General features: G+C 39.8%; 1 protein-coding gene across 6 annotated transcripts in view; it reads right to left on the reverse strand.

Annotated features, from left to right (window-relative positions):
* Positions 1–20,101, reverse strand: part of galnt18a (UDP-N-acetyl-alpha-D-galactosamine:polypeptide N-acetylgalactosaminyltransferase 18a) — a 172,106-nt gene that overhangs the window by 67,545 nt on the left and 84,460 nt on the right. For all 6 annotated transcript variants that reach the window (XM_046038108.1, XM_046038107.1, XM_046038106.1 and 3 more), the window contains exons 2-4: positions 12,489–12,690; positions 12,157–12,323; positions 5,659–5,845 (exon numbers count right to left, since the gene is read on the reverse strand). In XM_046038108.1, the coding sequence (XP_045894064.1) occupies positions 5,659–5,845; positions 12,157–12,323; positions 12,489–12,690 (556 nt within the window). The remainder of the gene's footprint in view (positions 1–5,658; positions 5,846–12,156; positions 12,324–12,488; positions 12,691–20,101) is intronic.

A 20,101-nucleotide genomic window follows, 5' to 3' on the forward strand; every position in this document is an offset into this window, starting at 1 on the left:
CATTAGGTGAGAATGAGCACAGACAGTTCCACTGCATAACAATGGAGGTCCCCTCTTGGATAGGTAGCTATCGTTTAAGGATCTAAGTCCCCTCTTGGCAATTTCTTTAAAAAGCAAAAAAAAGCAAATTTGAAGTAATATTATGTTAAAAGACAGTAAAAGTAAATTTTGTATTATATTTATTTTACTTCAAAAGGACTGGAAACACAGGTCCACACTTGGCAGTTTACTCCGACGGTGCACTGTTGGATAGGTACGCGTGTATGTGTGTGTGTGTGTGTTTGTGTGTATGAAGAGCGAGAGAGAGAGAGAGAGAGAGATAGGGTTGTAGTGGGTGGGTGAGGGTGAAGAACCTTGTAAGCACCTCTTGTCCAATCTGGAACACAGCAGCAACAAATGTTGTTTTGGATCCCAGCCAGATATTATAAGGAAGTGTGCGTGAGTGTGTGTTTGTGTAGAAGAAAGACAGCACACACAAATGTATTACCTGCATGTGAATTGGTATTGTACTTGAGTGAGTGTGTGTGTGTGCTCTCATTCACAGGTGTGAGTGTGTGATATTTTTCAGGCTGTCAAAGTGATTAACAGATACACAGCAGTGCTGTTGTACAGGAGTGTTTTAAAGAGGGGACCCTGAGGTGAGGAAGTGTCCGCGGCTCAAAGAGACTGACGGTGAATTTGTGTTTAAACGAAAACAGCACTTGTTTTCTGTCAGAAAGGTTTAAGTGGGGCGAGGGATAACGTGTTATGAACCTCATCACTTTGATAGATTAAACATAACCAGCTATGCTAATGAGTTCAGTAATTAACTACTGCTCCTATTACTTACAGGGCTTAATCGAATCATTAGGAAACATTTCATTTTCTTCTGGGTGTCAACACACTTGTCTTGACATAACACGGTTGGTATTAATAGAAACACAGAGAAATAGGAGTGCAAGCTATAAAATAAATAGAACCTGATTAAAATGCAAGTGAATGCAACCCGAAACTCAAAACTCTAATCAAAATCATGTGCTGTAAAGATGAAACATAATATATTCCATCATCAAACATAGACAGGACAACACGCGCAGACTCTTAATTTATGCTGTAAGCTACGATGTAGCTGACGCTCAAAAATGGACATGACTGTGTGTGGACTGCAAGAGTTGTGATTGGCTACTTGTGTTTTCCCCTACATGTTTCTGATGCTGGTAGAGATTGTTGAGAGTGAAGACAACATTAGGGAAGTTACCAAAACTCTTACATCTGTGTCAGGCATTGCAGTAGGGATGCGTTATCCCCACTGCAACATCCCCGTGTTTTATGTTTTTATCAAGATAATGTAGTTACCATTTACATGTGAATGTCAAATCTATCTCATGTGAGGAGGGAAAAAAATCTGTTGCAGTGTCAAAAAAGCCCCTGCAACTCTACAATGTGACTTGAATAGATTTAGTCTATCCAGTTTCTTACACTGAGTGCAGGATTGATTAAACTATGAGCCACAGTATGCTGTCCCTGTTGCAGCACTGTACTCTACAGTAGATTGGACTGTCCACTGTAATTCTCAACAGTAATTACTCTTCAGAGCACAGTGGAACAGTAAATTCATCAAAAATGAGAACAGCCCATCCCATCGCTGCTCAACACAATGTCAACTTTGATGAAAGAAGCAGTTCTTTACGTTATTAATGTTGCTGTGCAGCGTGATTAAAAAAGACACAACACACTGCAAGTTATTGACGTTCCATTATTTCCACTGATGATGATGGTGTCACAATGTAAAAACCCTTTAGAAAACATGTGACGCCTATGACAGTATGAATGACTCATTCTAATGAGGTTCAGATGATATTTTCTTCATTTTCTGAATGCTTGAATAAAAAGCCATATCACACACCTGAGCCCACTCCAAGCCAAAGTAGCCGAAAACCCATGGAACAGAATAACAGCAGATGAGACCTGGACTTATTGAACAAAGCTGCTTAATGAACCGTTAAAGCACTCTGTTCTTATTTGTAATTCTTTAACCTCTTCGAAACAGACACTTATTTCCAGGAAAAATGCATAAAATAACATACCCAAAATGAATCAGTAATAACTCCTCAACCATTAGGCCTAGAAGCATACTTCTGGTCTCCTTTGATAGGTCAGAAGCTAAGGAATATGAATCAACTGTAAATGAACCCATTTATTTTGCTATTAAAGAGTAAATCGAGATGCAATGAAGGAAAATATATTTTTATCCTCGCCTGGTATAAAATCTATATTTTAATACCAATATCACCATCAAAACCATCATCCTGTAGCTTATAATGCTAATGAATATCTTCTAATACACCAGGCATACAACTGTAAATTTGATGAAAAGAAACTTTTCACCAAATTTTTGATACTCAAAAGATGGAGTATTCTTCTAACGTTAAAACTGTCTGGAGGGGGGCTTTAATATGTGTGTGGATTTGTGTGCCTGATCACAGGTGTTGTTGGTTAGTTTCGGTAGTTTTTGGTGAAAAGGTGCCACAATCACATCTGAAGAGTTTACGTCCCCAAACATAAGACACAAACGAGGAGGGAAGACTAAATCACGTGTGTTGACTCAGCAGGGATGATATTAAATAAGTTGATCTACAGGTGAGACATATTTAAAAGCAATAAAGAATGCCTGAGAGCCTCACTGCATTATATTATATTCATATATTTTGAATTGGTACCTGGCACCTCAATTTCGTGTTTCCCTTTATAGAAATAATTTGTTATTTATTCATAAATTGGTGCAGAAATTATAGCAAACAACTCCACCAGAATGCAGGAAATGAAGTCTTTAATGTTGAAAATCTTCTGGGGATGGCCCACCCCTCATTTAGATGCTTGGTGTTTGATGTGTGTTTGGTGTGGATAAAAATGGTTGATTTCACGTTCTAGCTGAGCCTCCTAGCTTCACGGAGGTGTGTGGCATGCATAGGGTGTCAAAATAGAAGGACTTCTCTTTTGCAATTAGCGCAAACATCAATCGTCCTGTCCGATATCGGGCAGGTCCGTGCTTAACAGCATCATGCAAAAACTGTTGCTTTTCCTCTTCGATATAAATTACAGGAACTAATTTCTGTGTAAGATGAATATCTGTTATAAGATGAGATTAAAAATATATTTGGGTTCTAGTAAGCCATGAAAGATAACAGATCACACATCATGAATTCTCATTTTAGTGTTTTGGTGTAGGCTGCTGCATTAATATTCAATGTAAAAAGCTAAAAATCGAGATCTACTTTAAATGTTCACAAAGTGGCTAAATTTGTCTTTTACCACGTCCAGATCTCAGTTTTAATGAGCATCGATTCACACCTTGATTAGGAGTGTTTCTGTGATGCAGACATTGAGGATGCAGGTTGCTGCCCCAAGGAAAGACAGTTAAAGAGACTAACAACAGGAGTGCAGGTTTAATTAGGCCTTACTGGACCACAACAAACTCAACTACTTAACAAAATGCAAAACCACCTCTACTTCTCTCTTATACACCAGGGAGTCTGGAATTAAATCACTTCATTGCCAACCTCCAACACAGTCAACTTACTCTGTGACCCAAAATACTATTAAATATGTCACAGCTACCTCTGTGGCTCTCTGGAGCTGAAGGTTTAGAAAGTGGGTTACAGCTACATCAGTTCTTAATAGTACTCTAAAAGCTGAAGACAATGGAACGATTCCTTCATGCAGCAACTTATAAATAGATTGTTTTGTGCCATTCAGTATTACAATTGTTGACTGCTGCTCTGCCTGATAAACTGATGTGTCCTGAGGATAACAAATACCTACATAGAGAAATTATGCCTCTTTTCTGATTTAATCAGCAACCTTTCAAACAATGTGGCTGCTGAATAAATGCTTCACATTGTTTTCTCAATTTTCTTCCCATTTTCTTTATCCCAGTGTTTACAGCAGGCAGACAAGGATACAAGGAGGAATAATAAAATACACTTGTGGCAGTGCGCAGCATTCATCGCCCTCCTAATTGAGGTGTCATAGAATCCTGTTTGCACAAATTACATTTTGGTATCTGGTTTAATCACATATGGGCCGATTGGGGATAAATTGAAACTTGAAAGAGAAAACCCAAACTGTAGAGACACATGTAAGAAACATGTTTAAACATAACAAAATGTCCATTAGAATAGCAATAAAGCTACACAGAAATGGTGTCTTTAGGTATGCTGTGGAGAAACTACGAACACACAGATCAATGGTGGACAAGTGGATTATGTTAAAGAATTATTAGAGTTTTTGTTGGATTGGAATTCATTGTAACATTTGTAAATCCAAGCTGTCTGCAGATGCTGTTCACTGCGAAGGACGCAGAGCCACTTTCACTTCTAGGGGCATTTTTGATACTCAAAAGATGGATTATTCTTCTAAAGGACAGGTGTTTTCTTGTTGCTTGTGTTGTGTTATTGTGTGACTTTGGTGTTTTAAAGCTTTGAAAACACTAAGGTTTCACAATAACACAAGCAAACTAACCAACCAAGGCAGTGGTAAACCAGAGAGGTACAATTACTGTTTTTGTCAAGGGAGTCCGGTGGCTTCGACGAGAGAGAGGAAGCGACTGTTTCTGGTTAAACTAAAAGGTCTTTCTCTGTAGGGATCCTTTCCGATATGTTGTCAGACACTTATAATAACAATCAGAGCCTGTCAATGGCAGAAACAAGCACTTCAGTTGACATACTTTGACAGGGCGCAATTGCCTGCAAGGATTATGTTGCAACCTTGTTTTGCTGCCAATTGCAGCATTCACTCAATACTGGACCAATTGTTAAAAAATGTTTTAGTCACATAGACACAAAACATTTGGTTGAAAAATACTGTAGGTACCCTTTAACCAACTGCTGCCAGAACCCAAACATAACTATAAAAAAGTTTAATAATGCTATATTCACTACAAGTGGATACTGTATTGCAAAACCAACATGGAGTGTCTTAGTATGGAGTGAGGCCACCATGAGCCTCCAGAACAGCTTCAATGCTATTTGCCTACTTGACACATTCAGTATCAATATTTTTGAGACATGCCACATACGTTCATTAACGACATTCCTTATTATGTTGATAAAAAGTAAATAAAATGCAATCTGGGTTGCCATATCAGTGATTTTGGCCTGGTAGCGTCAAATTGGAACCACATGTCATGGCATCACCCACCCCTACTACCCAGTCAGTGGCAAGATTTAAATCTTTGAAAAGAGGTCATAAATATTTCTTTCATTTCCAAAAAAAAAAAGGAGGAGAAACAAAAGTAAATAGTGAACTGGGGACTATTTTCAGATTAATCCACATTTGGTACTCTAGTGAGTATTTATACTGTAACTGCAGGATGGTGTTTGTGTGATTGAGTCAAAATAAACTGCAGTGTGCGTTATAGTAATGGAGGAACATGTCATCATCAACAGGGCGAGTGACTGATGTGTTTTTTATAGCTTTTGGACAACAGTGGAGCTCTATCGCACAGAGGAAGATTATATATCAGGCTTTAGATACACACACACACACACACACACACACACACACACACACACACTACTTGTTAGTACGATACATTCATTGTTACTTAAGTTTTAAATTTTGTTTGCAGACATTAGTGTAGTTAACAGTATACAGTATGAACCGAAGCCAGCTGCTCACCATCCTGTGTTGAATTCCACATGGGCGTCAAACAGAGCGACGACGGGAGCAGAGGCGGCCCTCCACCCGCTGACTCTGGACCTGATTAGTCCTTCCTGCTTGTCGTGGTGGACCACCTTGATGAACCCCGGGCTGTGCTGAGCGTTGGTCTCTTCCACAAAGCTCTGCAGGTGCTCTTTCAGCTCAGCTGGAGAAAGGGCGACACACAAACACACTTGGACATTAAAGCACACTCACTGAAGCCTGTTGCAGCATTGAAATTAATGACAAAGCTCTACAGAAACTCCCTCGGCTCCACTGGTTAGAGAAAAAGCCCTCTGTGTGTGTCTGTGTGCCACCAATGCTTATATGTGGTGTGTATTTACACTTTTAGCCCTATTTCAATTTCTGTTCAGTTCAATTCCTCGCCCTGACGTACGGTCAAGGTTGCTGATTTTGAAGTAGAATTCCCTGCTTTCATAACACAAGCTTTGATTACTCTTCATACTGGCTGTTAACATTTCATTTAGTTAGGGTATTATCCATTTGTTGCGACAATAATACACATTCACATATCATGATGCAGAGCTTTGGATACACAGCAATTACATTACCCATATTCAACGGACAAACATGGTGAATGTACATGAATCCAAATGCTGAGCAGCAGGGAGTGGTGTAACAGCAAGGGTACAGTGCTGACCAGACCATGCAGGAATAGGTTGAACAAGGAAGTGTAGCACTGTAAGATTTAGCAAATGTTTAAAATGAATAGTCTGGGTGACACTAAAAGTTTTACATCCAAATTAGTAGTTGTGTAACACTGTATCGCCAAACGTATGCGGACAACCCTGCTACATGTTTTTGTCTCGCTCTGGGGCTGCTTTGTCATGGTTTGGGCTTGGTCCTTATGTCTAATTTCAAGAAATCTTGAATAGAGGCTCCACTGATTTTACACATTAGGTGTAGTTTTGTCATGGGGAGTACTACTCAGCCTGTGAAAACAGCTTTTTCATTTGCTATGTAGTTCTGGAAGGAGCCTTCTGAAGTCTGAAAAAATAACCCTGATGTCGTCATCGGAGTTATCACGGCTTGACCCTGAATGCTGCAAATTTTACACACACAAAGCTTGGGTTACAAATTGTGGTGTGGCGTTTGAAAGACGTGGGAATTTACCAGGCATGGGAAGCCCAACAAAAATGCTCTTGTGTTGGATTATAGGAAATGTAGGGACAAGCGTTTTTGCAGCTTGACCCATACTTAAGTCTAAACGTTAGGATATGGCAGCCTCTGTTGTATCGATATTTTGTGCTTCCAACTTTGTAGTAACAGCTTGGGGGGGAGTCTCTTTCCTGTTTTAAATTGACAGTGCCCCATGACCCATCTGAAACCTTTGGGATGAATGTGAACGCAGACCGTATCACCCAACATCAGTGTTTGACCTCAATAATGCCCTTGTATCTAAACAGGAGCAAATCCTTGCAGCCAGGTTTCAAAATCTGCTGGAAAAGCTGAAACCAGAAAAGCTTTTACTTTTAGCAGCAGATTAATACCCATGGTTTTGGAATGAGTTGTTCAACAATCATGTCATATGAGTGTAATGCTTGGGTGTTCACATAGTTTTGGCCATATAGTGTAATTAGGTTCAAGTGTGGCCTGGTTTAAATCCTGTCTGATCTGTCCTGTGGTTTCTCCCTTTGCACTTCTTTGTAAAACTGTGTCATCTGCACATCTTACATACATTATTTAAAAACTAAATGTTAATGTCAGCATGCTACAACACTTAAATTGCTAACATACTAATATTTTGCAGGAATAATGTTTACCGTGATCATCTTCCAAGTTTAGTAGCATACTACCATTTGCTAATTAGAAGTGGAGACAACATTTAGCTGATGTCACATGGTACAGCAATGCCATTAGTTTTGTAGGTATTTGATTAGAAACCAAAGTATTTTTCCAAATTGTGCCCTGATGATGAAGCTAGAGGAAAACCACCAAGGTCATCAATCCATCCAAGAGATTTCTAAGTCTGGAGCAATCAACTTAATGAAAACCAACTCAACTTACTGACCGGCCACTATTGCCATCCCTAGAGCTCTAACAAAAAAAGAAGCAAAAAAGTACTTTTGTATGATGAAAGCATTTTCAGCTCTAGACTTTGTGGCATTTTCATCTAAATACTTGTAGCAAAACAATTAAACACCGTTTATTTTTGCCATGGAAACAGCATCAGCACATGCTTCCACATGATGTAAGAGCCCTAAAGGGTTCATATTGAAAAATAAAAACTGATATGCTGTCACATAAATAACCAACAGATACGGTAACCACACACACATTCTTTGAATATGTTAAGATTATGGCATTGTTTTTTCCTTGTGTTGCTGTCTTTATTCATGAGTAATTTTATATATGCCTTGCACACATTCAGGGAGACAGACAGACAGACACGCAGAAACAGATTCAGACACACGCACACACTCACTCAGACTGCCCACTGTGAACAGCGAACGTCTTCATTTCCTCGTTGTGATTTCTCTGTGTTGTAAAGCTGCCTGCAGGCTATGGCTGTTGCCTTCCCTCTCTATTCATTATTACCATCAGCCTGGATTCCCTCTCTCTGTTTCCCTTTAATGAGCCACAGGTTGTTGCTGACCTGGAAGAAAGATGGGCTCATTTAAAACTGGAGTTGGGAGTATTTGAAGAGCACTTTAATTTGTTACACGTCCGTGTGAGATTACTCCCGAACATAAAAAATCAAGTCATTAAATCAAATGCACCTGCAGTTACCCTATTCATTTTCAGACGTCTGCTCCCTGCTGTGAAATATGTTTTTTGCTTGAATGTAGCTGACAGGCTGAACAACAGGAGCCCTGTTTGCCTTCTGTCCATCAAAAAACATCTAATGAGAGCTGCTGGGCTCATTCTGATGGTCAAGATTTTCAGTAAAAAATAGAGTGATGTGTTCTTACTACCTGAAGAAATATGGCATTTGAATACCTGTGTACAACCTCATGTTGACAACTCATCAGATTAGTTAGATTAGTGTTCTGTGCATCATTTTGAACTGCTATGGTGTTAATAAAAAAGGAAACTGAATTACTGAACATTATGAAGTTCTATGGGCATGTTGGCTTGTTTACTAGCCCAACATTAAGTAGAGCTGCATATAATTCTTTTCAAACAATTGAATAATATTTTTTCAATGAAGCCATCAATTAGTGTTTAATCTATACAATGTCAGAAAAAGTGAAAGATTCTCATCAATATTTCCCAAGAACTCAAGGTGACAATTGTTTTTCTTTTTTTCAGTCCAAATCCCAAAGGTATTCAATTTATAATGGCATAAAACAAAAAGTATGCAGCTTTGACAAGCTGGACACAGCTAACTGCTTGCTATGTTTGCTTGATAATGGACTGTCAGAATTATTGTGGACTAATTAATCTGTCCATGGATTTATCAATCCATCAACTAACTGTTTCAGCACTAGGAAAAAGTAACACTAAGCTGAGGCTTTAATGCTCATTACAAAGAAAACTACATTGCTGCATGAATGAAAAATCAAGAGACAACAATCTTTATCACAGAGGGGGAAAATAATGGCCTGAGGGCAGTGCCAAAGGAAAAGCCATGTTAGGGGTTTATCTGTAGGCTACGATGGTTATTTTAGAACATCTCAGACTTAACTTGTCAGTCTCAGCTCCACATTGTCAGTCTTAGCGCAGCTTTCATCTACACTGTACTATTTTCATGGTGTATTCAAGCAGAAAGCCTTGCGACAATTGTACAAGCAAATGTACTGACTGAACGGTAGCTGTAAGCTAGCTAAAAACAGACACACCAACTGTGTGTGTGGGAGTGTGCATTTGTATGTTTGTGTTCAGCTCAGACTGACTGAACTCAGCACTCACCAGAAACTCTGGTTACATTTTTTTCTTCTTTTATGAAGCAGAGATATAAAGCAACATGGTTACAATTTCAGTGCTAACATGATAATGTTTAGCAGACATAATGCTAACCATTTTCATTATCTTAGTTTAGCATATTAGGATTTGTGCATGCATTTGGTCATAGTCCAAAATATTGGACAAATAAAAACACTGACCTGATGGCACCAGTTGAAAAGTGAGGGAGTCATTAAAGTTTTTACAGTTCAGCACCAAACAGTGAGGCAAAGTAATTCAACGTAATGTCATTGTGACATTAGTGGAGGTTTGCATGGCTCAGTGATCTTTGATCAGCACTTTGATGCTTTATGAAGACAACCCCTGATTTCTCTGCTAATTTTCTATTCAGGTGGCAACGCATAATGAGTGTTTCCACTTTTGCCTTCATCTAGCCTCAGCTAACCCTCATTTGTCATAATAACACCACGTAAAAAACCAATAAGTAATGATTATCTTCCGTCAATTACCTTCATAATGAATTATCACCAAAGCAAAAGCATTCAATCATATTTCCCAGAGAACTGTTGACGTGAACAGAAGAAATGCATTAGGAGAGAATAATTTGAAGTAAACGTTGAACGTATTTATCCCCCTGGTTGCTCCACTAATCAACATTCATCCCTGTGCAGCTACCATAACTAAGCTCTGATATACTGTATTATTGAAGAACAGAGGAGTGAGAGACCCATAAAATCTGCAGGCGACAGTAGCAGACACAGATTCCTCATAATGGTAATTATAGATTGGGCAGCAGTGAAATATGTTCCACAGTACGTGATGCAATTATTAACATCGGCCCTCTAACAGACAGGTTGCACCTGGGTCTCGCCAGTGACTGCAGTAATAAGTTTTAATCTGTTTTCATACACCACTGACGCAGCTAATGCCTCCACATGTCCTGATCTTTGTGCACCATCCAACGCAGAACATAAAATAAGTGGGACATAAAATATAGACAGTCCAGGCTGTAGCTCACCTACAGGAATCAGTACTTACTGTAATTATTCAACTCTAGATCTTTGCCCTATAATATGAGGAAAAACTAAAATTGAATTAACTATTTATTTGGCTATTATTTGGCTGCAGTGTATTTATAGCAGTAAGCAGCACTTAGTCCTTCAAATTTAAATTCAATGAGATTTTTTACTCGCGCTTCTCAGCAGCAGGCCACCATGTTTCCAGCTTCCACTGTTGTTATTAGCGTCAGTGGGCAGCCAGAGCTCTGTGATACCATTAATTCATATTGATATAAAAAACAGACAAAACTGGACATTGCTTGGAGGAAAGTAAGGCAGGAAGTTGAACTACCTTATAAGTTCAGTCAATTACTTGGCTCCAGCTGCCGTTGTACTTTACTTTGAACAAATTAGCAATTTAGGCCTGATCGATCCGAACTCCATTCAGAAAACAAACATTTTAAAAGTTGCTGTTCTGCTGTCTTGCTTACAGACCTGACAAAGCATGAATTCATATGTTTAACAAACAAGCAATCATGTTGTAGTCATTTTGCCATCATTAATGCAGATTAAAGCAAAATGACCTTCGTTTTGCTTTGCTGTTTTGGTAATTGGTACACTTTTAAATTGATTTTCAAAAATGCTTAATTCAAAATGAACTTATCGGCAGTTTGATATCATTGAGTTGGTTAAAAAAGTTTTAGAATGGACTTTAGGTAGGATTATTTTTCAGATAGCACATTCCTGTGTGCTCCTCTGGGCGCAAATCTTGTCCCGTGTTCGTTGAATTGTCATTGGCAAGTTTGCCGGTATGAAACAGGAGGATGGGAATCTAAAACTGAACATTAAACTTGCTAATAAATTGCCTCATATATGTTGTAAAACCTAACATAGATGTATTATAATAATATTATACTGTACATACATTAATACATTGAAATGATAAACTGTGTTAGGAGTCTTTTTAATGATTCAAGGGGCATGATACTGGTAATGTCTACCCTGTGTTTATGAACAATATTACTGATTATATTATTCCGTGACTGTTTCATCTGTTCTCATCTGTTTTTAAGTCATAAACACAGGAGAGAAAAACTATTTAGATCCGACTAAACAAAATGAGCACTAGAATGTTTATGTCTCTGACTTTTGCCTCTCAGGGTTTCCGCAGAATGGCCTGGTAGTGTGAAGTACAACATACAACACATTCTATTAAGACAGGGGTGAACACACTTCACCACAGCATTATCTTACCCCTGTGAAATTAGAGGGTATAGATTCATAATAACAATAATAATAATTATAATAATGCTCACAAGATATCTTCTATGAACCACTATGAAAAATCCATCAATGGGCAAATATAGATTGTTAATACTATAAAATCTCCCCAGAAAACCTACGGCCAAGAGGTGATTGCTTTCATGAAAAAATATTACTGCCAAGAGAGATGGGATTCACCTTTTAATCCGACCACAAATTGATTGCTCTCTGTGGATGGATGGAGGTATAAATTAGTGTAACAGGCTAAGCTTTAAATTTAGGAAAAGTGGGCATGCTGTCCTGAAACGGGATGCATCAAAAAAATCACGAGGACTTTTGTGAGTCTTACGGCTGTTGCTGTGGTCATCAACCAGTATGATCTCTTTGAGCAGGTGTGATGGAGTCCTCTGGATGGCTGTGTGGACGGAGCGCAGTAACACCGACAAGGCCTCGTTGACGAAGATGAAGATGACGCTGAGCTGAGGAAGATCTGATGAATATGACATGTTTCTGCACCTGAGAGGGTGTGGGGGGGGGAGAAACAGACAGAATTTCTTTGGTGTTTCTTAAGAGAAAGATTCTCCAAATTCTACTGTAAAACGACATCCTATCGTTAAATACCTCACACATCTTCAACAATGAGTCACTTAACATAAATAACACATCGATCAACTGACTGACCCGTCCGGTCGTAAATCTGGGATCGGTCGGGTGAGAGAAATGCGGTCGCTAAGGTAGCTGTTGTAACCATAGTAACGGAATTTCCTGAAGGCCACCCTTCGACTCTCGGGGCCCAGGTCGTGACCCCAGTGGTCGAACAGCGAGGAGGCGGAGGCTATGTCTGAGGAGGATGCAGCGTCTTCTCCGTCCTTCTGAGGGGTATCTGTAGGAAGGGAGGAAGAGAGGTTGGACAAACAGCTTTTTAAAGGAAACATATTTCCGTATTTAAAATTTTTCTGTTATCTCCTTGGCCCATCACTAACCATTGTGCTGCCAGACGCTCTGACAGCTACCTGATGTTACACTATAGAGAAATTTAATGACAAATGAACTTCCTTCAGCTCTATTCACAGAGCTTTGCAGGAAAAATGACTGTGACCCACGCTAAGTATGCTGTGGTTATCAAACAAAACCTGTTTGCTGTGGGCTGAAAGAATCATTTCAGCTGTACAGCGGGGGAAAAGGATGGAACACAAATGGGATGCGCAATAACAGGGATTTTCATTGTCATTACAAATAACTCATTCAGGCAGCCGCGCCGATCTGTTTCTGCAGAGGTGGACACAAATCCGTTAACATGCCCATGGTAACATTTTTTTTTATTAGCACTGTAGCTCACTGTTCTGCGCTACGTGTGCAACACTGAGCCGCTTCCCATGCATGGTGGAAAACAATGAGTGTACAAATCATGCTTGAGGCCTGTTAGGGGGGGAAAAAAAACATTTGCAAGCAACAGAAAGCTTAGTTGGTGGGATTTTTTAGAATTATATTATACAAACAGTATGCACTTATTCTTGTTAATCCTGATTGGAAACACGGACACACAGTGATGTTTTGCAGCTTCCCTGTCACCTGTGTGACAGATTCGGGGCAAACTAGCAGTAGAATGTGTTTGTCCAATTCACCGTAAGCTGGAGATCAACTGTGAGAATGAAAAATTCTTGAGATATGAGGCATCCTAAAATTCCTGACCCTGGTGTACAAGTGTTGAAAAGGTAAAAAGTGCTCTAGCCATAAAAACAAAAATTTAAATCTACAGGATGAGAGTCCAGATCAACTTGTAAGTCATTTCTACATTCACGTTCACAACTGAATGTCTTGCCAGAAAAACTTTCACCACCCTTATTAGCCGTACTTGTTTTCTCTCAGGATGGTCTGAATGCTTAAAGAACATTATTGTCTCTTTTCCTGTCAGGAAAAAACTATAATGATAGTGTAGCAAGAGAAACTGTTTTGGACATATTTGTGGAAACAGTGTCAAAGCTTCAAGCCTCTAAGTGGGTGTTTCCCACGACAGCGTTGACAGACATCTGAGAGTTGGCATTGCTAGAAAAGCTTTGTAGCTTACATGTTCCACACAGTGCTGGTTATGTACCATTGGTGCATTGGTTTGTTTGTAATTAGCTAAACCATATTTTTATATATAGTATTTCATAAATGTAATTATTTAGAATAAAAACAACTTGCTATCACTGCAAAACTGTTTGTAATATTCCTTTTTAATTACAATTTTGAAAAATGAGTAAAAGAACAATTTATTTTAAATTTCAGTTTGGCTTTGAGATTCTGGCTCAAGTCTGTCAAACATCACTTTCTCCTCTCTTCTGCCTTCCAGTGCTTTATTTCCTTTCGGAGCTGAAAGTTTTTATTTTTTTATCAGTCTGAAGAGCAGTACTTCACCCTTTGGCAATAACAAACTTAATGCTCTCGTGGGTGGAATGCCACCTCCCTCCAAGTCCCCTCAGAGCCTCATAATAAGCACCCTAAAAGCACGGCAAATGATACATTTTTCTTGGCTGCAAATGTATTCTGACGCACCTAAAGTTCTAAGGAGTTTTAAGTCACTTCATTTGGGCATCCTTTTGATTTGACATCTGAAAGAAAGAGGAATGTGGGTTGAATAAAGCTATTAATAATCATTGATGCTTTTAGTCAATGTGTTGTGCTTTTTAGCACTGGAGGACAGGAGCAATGAGGCCCTGTACTTTGAAATGTTTCTCAGTGTAGCCAAATTCTCATGGGGGAAATGGAGAGATGCATCACAGAGAAACTGCTCCTGTGTCGGTTTCTTGATGTTTGAGTCAAGAGCAGACGAACAGAGGGAGTGTGTTGTGTCCTGCCCTGCACTGTGTCTGACATATTTCATTATTCATTTACTAGGACCCCGCATGGCTGGACGGCATAGCGTACTTCAGCAGGAGAAGCCAGTGCGACTCAATGGAACAATGGTGTGAATGTGAGCGTGTATATGGAATACTGTACCTCCGGTAATGAATGTCCACTAGTGTATGTGTAGGTACAATATTGACAAAGTGCTAGGTGCATGTGAGAATGTCGTAATTTAGCTTTGCATGTGTGTGCTTTACAGTGGGGCTGTCAGAGAAAATCGAATTATAACTACTAAGCAAGCACAATAGACAATAGATTCAACATCAAATAAATATGTGTGTTTTGTTCTGCTGAAATGTTATGTGAACACTGTGTTTGTGAACCTTTTTTTCCACGTTATATTTTGATGTGCCATATTATATCTTAATCAGGGAGTACATAAAATGATCAAATCAAAATCACTTCATATTTACATATTTCAACATGTGAACATGTTTTCCCGTAGCCATTGCATCGCGGCTATCACACCACAACTATCTTCCTTCAGTTCAGATTAGTTCAATTTGTTGTAAGTCCCAAGTGGGCAATTTGTGCTGCAGCAAGAGTAAAAAACACATGAGAAGAAAACATAATAAAATACACTATAGTATAGAAACATACAGCGGTTGGGTTGACCATGTGCGCAGGATGGCTTATACCAACGCACAGTGAGTCATTTAAGCGTCCACTGACTAATGTCAACATCCCTAGCAACATAACCATTCGATGTAATACACATCACCATTAACAAAACATGACATATGTATGTTATTCTGTGTCACCACAAGATCAACACTACAGTATCGCCATCATCATCAGTATCACCATCTTTATCACCATTATCACATCACCATAACCATCGCCATCGCCACCATCATCTCCACAATTCATCACCAACGTAATGGATCTGATCAATTGTTGATGGTTAACTCCTCCTGCTATTAGCATTCAAGGTTTGAATGGAGACAGGGGTGAAGGTTTTCTTATATGGCAATAGGGGCCTTTAAGCAGAGGCCAGATGGTAACAGCTTATACTCTGAATCAAGGCTAATCAAGCTGCACTAATCAATATTTTGATAGTAACAACGGATCAAATGTGCAATGTGAAAGTCACTTGTCATAACACCCACAGAGAATTATCACCCAAATCTGTGATTCCTGTCAGCTCTATGGAGAGTTTTGTGATCTTTTGACTCATTATTTTGGTTATCCGGCCCACAAGTTCTGCTGTCCTGAGTCTCGTTTCCAGATGCAGTGGGAAGCTGTTCAGCGAATAAGCTCTGATAAACTCAATGCATGCTTCCTTCCCACAGCAGGCAAAGTTAGTGACTAGCTGGTGAACACAGTGGAGCATTTAAAGAGCATTTCAACTAAAGAGACAGATATTTTCCTCAGTAGTTGATCAAAAGAGTGAATTTTGGATTTGAAATGAATGCTAATGTTGCTCCGTGTGTGCTAATACGCTAGTGTTGTGTTTACAGGTTGTTCTGACTCCCAAAATTGACCCCCAAAAATCTATAATTACTGCTTCAAGAATAAATTCAAGATATGTGGTGCGAGTCGGTTGCTATTTTTAAAATGAAGAGTTCATTCATTTAGAAAAATATGGTTATTTGCATTCCTTGCAAGAGTCTCAAATGTGGAAAGAGTTCACCATCTGGGGAGCATGAATGCTAAGTTCATCTTACATCTTACTATTAGTTTTTGACATTCCTTGGTTACAGGTAGACATTTAGGCCTGATGGTGGTGCTAGAAGGAAAGTCCCTAAAGGGTCATTACAGTTCAACCTCAGAGTTTATATCAGTCTGGCCAGTACATGTCCAGATGTGTTGCTCTGGATCAAAATAGTAAACAAACTGACCAAATCGTCTATTCCCTGCCTCTCGATCTTTCCTCCCTACCTCATTTTTCACACAAGCCACTTGCAATTACTCACAAATTATCAATCCCCTTATCCCAACCTGACAGACCAGCTGGTAGTACGCACGCAGAGCACCTTAGGGGTCAGAGGTCAACCCCTACAAGTGCTACTCACTGTTCAGTCTGGCAGCATCCAGGACTGCATTGTGATGGTAAACAGTAGAACTTTGTGCTGCGATACCCTTGCTGGGGAAAGGTAATTGGCTGCCTGTCAATGTCTGCTCAGCTGTGATTACACACAGAACACACACACACACACACACACACACACACACACACACACACACACAACGCACATATACAGACAAGAACGTTTCCGAAAGAGAGAATGAGGTGGACAATTCTGGAAAGAAAGTCTCCTTTTTTTTTTTGCAGAAAGGATGGAAGGTACATTTGCTGAAAATAAACATTTTAAAAAATGTATCATCAATCTCAGACTCACGAAAGGCAAGAAAGAGAGCCCAAAAGAGAGAAAAAAGACAAAAAGAAAGGCGAGAGATAGAAGAGAATGAGAAAAGACCGGAGGACAGGAGAGTGACAAAATAAAAGTGCTAAAAGGATGTGGAGCAAGGTATGAGGGAGTGATTAGAAGGAGGAGAGGCAGAGAGAGTGATGAGGGGGACAAGAGAATAAAGGGGTTGTGACAGAAGGTATTCATCCCTGGGCATCTGTAAACTAGGCAGCCCAGAGCTCCGTCACGTCAGCTCGTAGAGACACACTCTTTTATTGGTTCAGACACTGAGACAGCTCTCTGTCCGCACACACACACACACACACACACACACACACCATCACCTAATGGATTAGGAACAGGCCGCTCTGCTGGGTGACAAAGTGTCTCACCTTGTCCTCCAGTCACTTTATGCAGCATTGGCGTGCTGTTGGCTCAGCAGGCCAGACGCTGCACGCCAACCTGCAGATCCCAATCCCCAGCACACACTGTGACAGGGCCCCAGTCAAGACCACTGCAGTCAGGGGCAAGATCTGTTTCAGTCAAATATGACAACAGAATATTCCAGAGTAGCAACAGTGGGTGTAGGGAGTGTTAACAGAATTGTTGGAGCTCTGGAGAAATGAAACAATTGTGCACATGTGGCTGTAAATGCTTTTTAATTCTAAAATCTAATTCCATCTGCTTTAGTGACTGAAATTTACAGATTGAAAGTGTATAAGAGTGTAAGAAAAACAAGTTAAAGCTGAAATACGTGATGCATTTTATCGAAATACAATATTACCATCTTTATGTTGCAGGGTGGTGAAACTTAAAATGTCACATGTTCAGTACTTGTACTTTACACTTTCCATGTTTTGCTCTTCAGATATGTGATCTTGCATTTATTTATGTTTTAGCCTTTGCTCCTTTTTTTTTTTTTTTTAAGTTCTTAGTATCCAGTATCCCCCCCCTGATTTTAAGAAGACATTATTATTATTATTATTATTATTATTATTATATTCCATCTTGGGTTAATTAATGTGGTCGAAGTTGCAGGTATGTTCACTCAATCATGACTGGACCAAAATAGTCACGTGACACACCCAGTTGGAGGACAACATTTGGTCAAAGGTGTAATATTTACAAAATAAAAGGCCTACAGCTTGCACTGACTTTAAATAGTGTTTTCGACATATACTTTACTTGGGTGGGACACTAAACTAAGGTGGAAAATTACCTACAATAACCTACTGCCATTACAAATACGATGTACACTGGTACCGAGCCCTCCCCTCCACCGGCCGCCGCCGTCACAGTTTGAGAGCTCAACAGTCCGGGGAGTGGGTATGTCGCAGTTCTGTCTCTCGGATCTGTGACACGAGACCGTGGACTTTTGGGTCGCGATTTTGATCTCAGTTTCAGAACCGTTACAGCCCTAATTGTTATTGTAGAAGTACTACTTTTAGGAGCTTTAACTATATTTACATTCATGTCACCTACGTAGTTTTCATTGCAGACTAACAAACACTATACATGTGTGTGGAAATTTACAGAATGGAGCTTTAAGAAGAGAAATTTCAAAATATTAGACTACAGAAATGGGATTATATGATTTCTTCTATGTGTAATATGGCCACCCATCCAATAAAGCGGATCTGAATGTTTTTGAAGATACCCGAAAAGGTTGAGGCAACATCCGGTTATATCTGCAACCAAGATTCTGTAGCCACAAGTCCAGCAGTCCTGCTACTTGAATCCATGTGCAAATAACAGTTTGTGCTGAAAGCCCTCTACCTGCAGCTTCAGGAACACTCTGACAACATCAGTAGTCAACATGCTGGCCCATTTGAAAAAACAAACAAAACAGAAATGTTGGATCTATCTTCTGCTGGATGTTTTTGTTTTGATTTACATGTCGTGTGAAAATTCAGTGCTTGTTTGGTTTGATGTAAAAATCTGACCGCCCCCTGCATATCAAAGGCTCGCTAGGTAACAGCTCGGCTGTCAGCTGAGTTTTGACTGACAGTTGACAGGTAGACTGGGAGACGAAGTTATGGATAACAATTTTACAGCAGGACGTAGGAGGCAGTTGGAAAGAAAAAGAGAAACCAAAATAACATTAATGTCTGAACTGAACTGTGAACAAAATCTGGGATAATCAAAGCTCCATGCAGTCTGGGTACAAGATATATATTTGAGCCAGCGCTCTAAATGAGGCCTTTGACTGTCAATCTTCGTTCCAAATCCATATTGGCACGCATATTCTAATATTCTCCACTGGTTTGTGTCAAAAAAGAAGAAGAAGTGTCGGAGATTCTTTTGAGGACAGAGTCGACATTATTAATGAAAATGTACAGTCCCGTCTGTGTGGAGGGGAAGTGCTTGAGGCTTGTGACGATGATTCAGAGCTGGATCATCAGCTTGTTTAGAATTCCTGCTCTGCTGTCTGAGTCAGCGTAACAGATGCTTCCACCGTCTCCTTATTCTTTTTAGAAACCGTTTCACCTTTTTGGAATCATGCTGGCCTCAATTAAGCTAGTTTCCGAAGACTCGCCACAAAATACTCTTCATACAATATTCCCACATTCGAGCACATCACTTCAGGGATATTAAATGTGTAAAGGATTTGCAGTTCATTTCCTGTTCGCATCAGCTCTTGTTTTGATGGCGTGAAAGCGTGGATACCCGGCAAAATCACTCGTCTAGTGTTTGTCTTCATCCTCCGCACTAGATCACGTTGCAAGATCAGGAATCTTCGGTTTATTGATTTGTGTGTGGGATATGAACATGCACATAAACAGCTCAAACTGATCAAGACCTTCAATGGGACCTGAGCCCGATTCACAAAACACAGCGCGTAGATGTAAAAAACACTCAATTAGACCTCCGTGCCTCCTCCGTGCACTTTCAAGTTGCTCATCAGCCCCGCATTGAAACGCTTGCTGCAACTGCTGCTTCGCGGGAACCTATCCCAGCAGGCTTTGCACTTGTAACACAAACACACACCCACTCACACCCGAGGATTTGGGAGAATTTGTTTTCGTGGAGAGAATCTCATTTGCTGTGCAAGCC

The sequence above is a fragment of the Micropterus dolomieu genome, linkage group LG22, assembly GCF_021292245.1.
Source record: "Micropterus dolomieu isolate WLL.071019.BEF.003 ecotype Adirondacks linkage group LG22, ASM2129224v1, whole genome shotgun sequence".
Lineage (NCBI taxonomy): Eukaryota > Metazoa > Chordata > Actinopteri > Centrarchiformes > Centrarchidae > Micropterus > Micropterus dolomieu.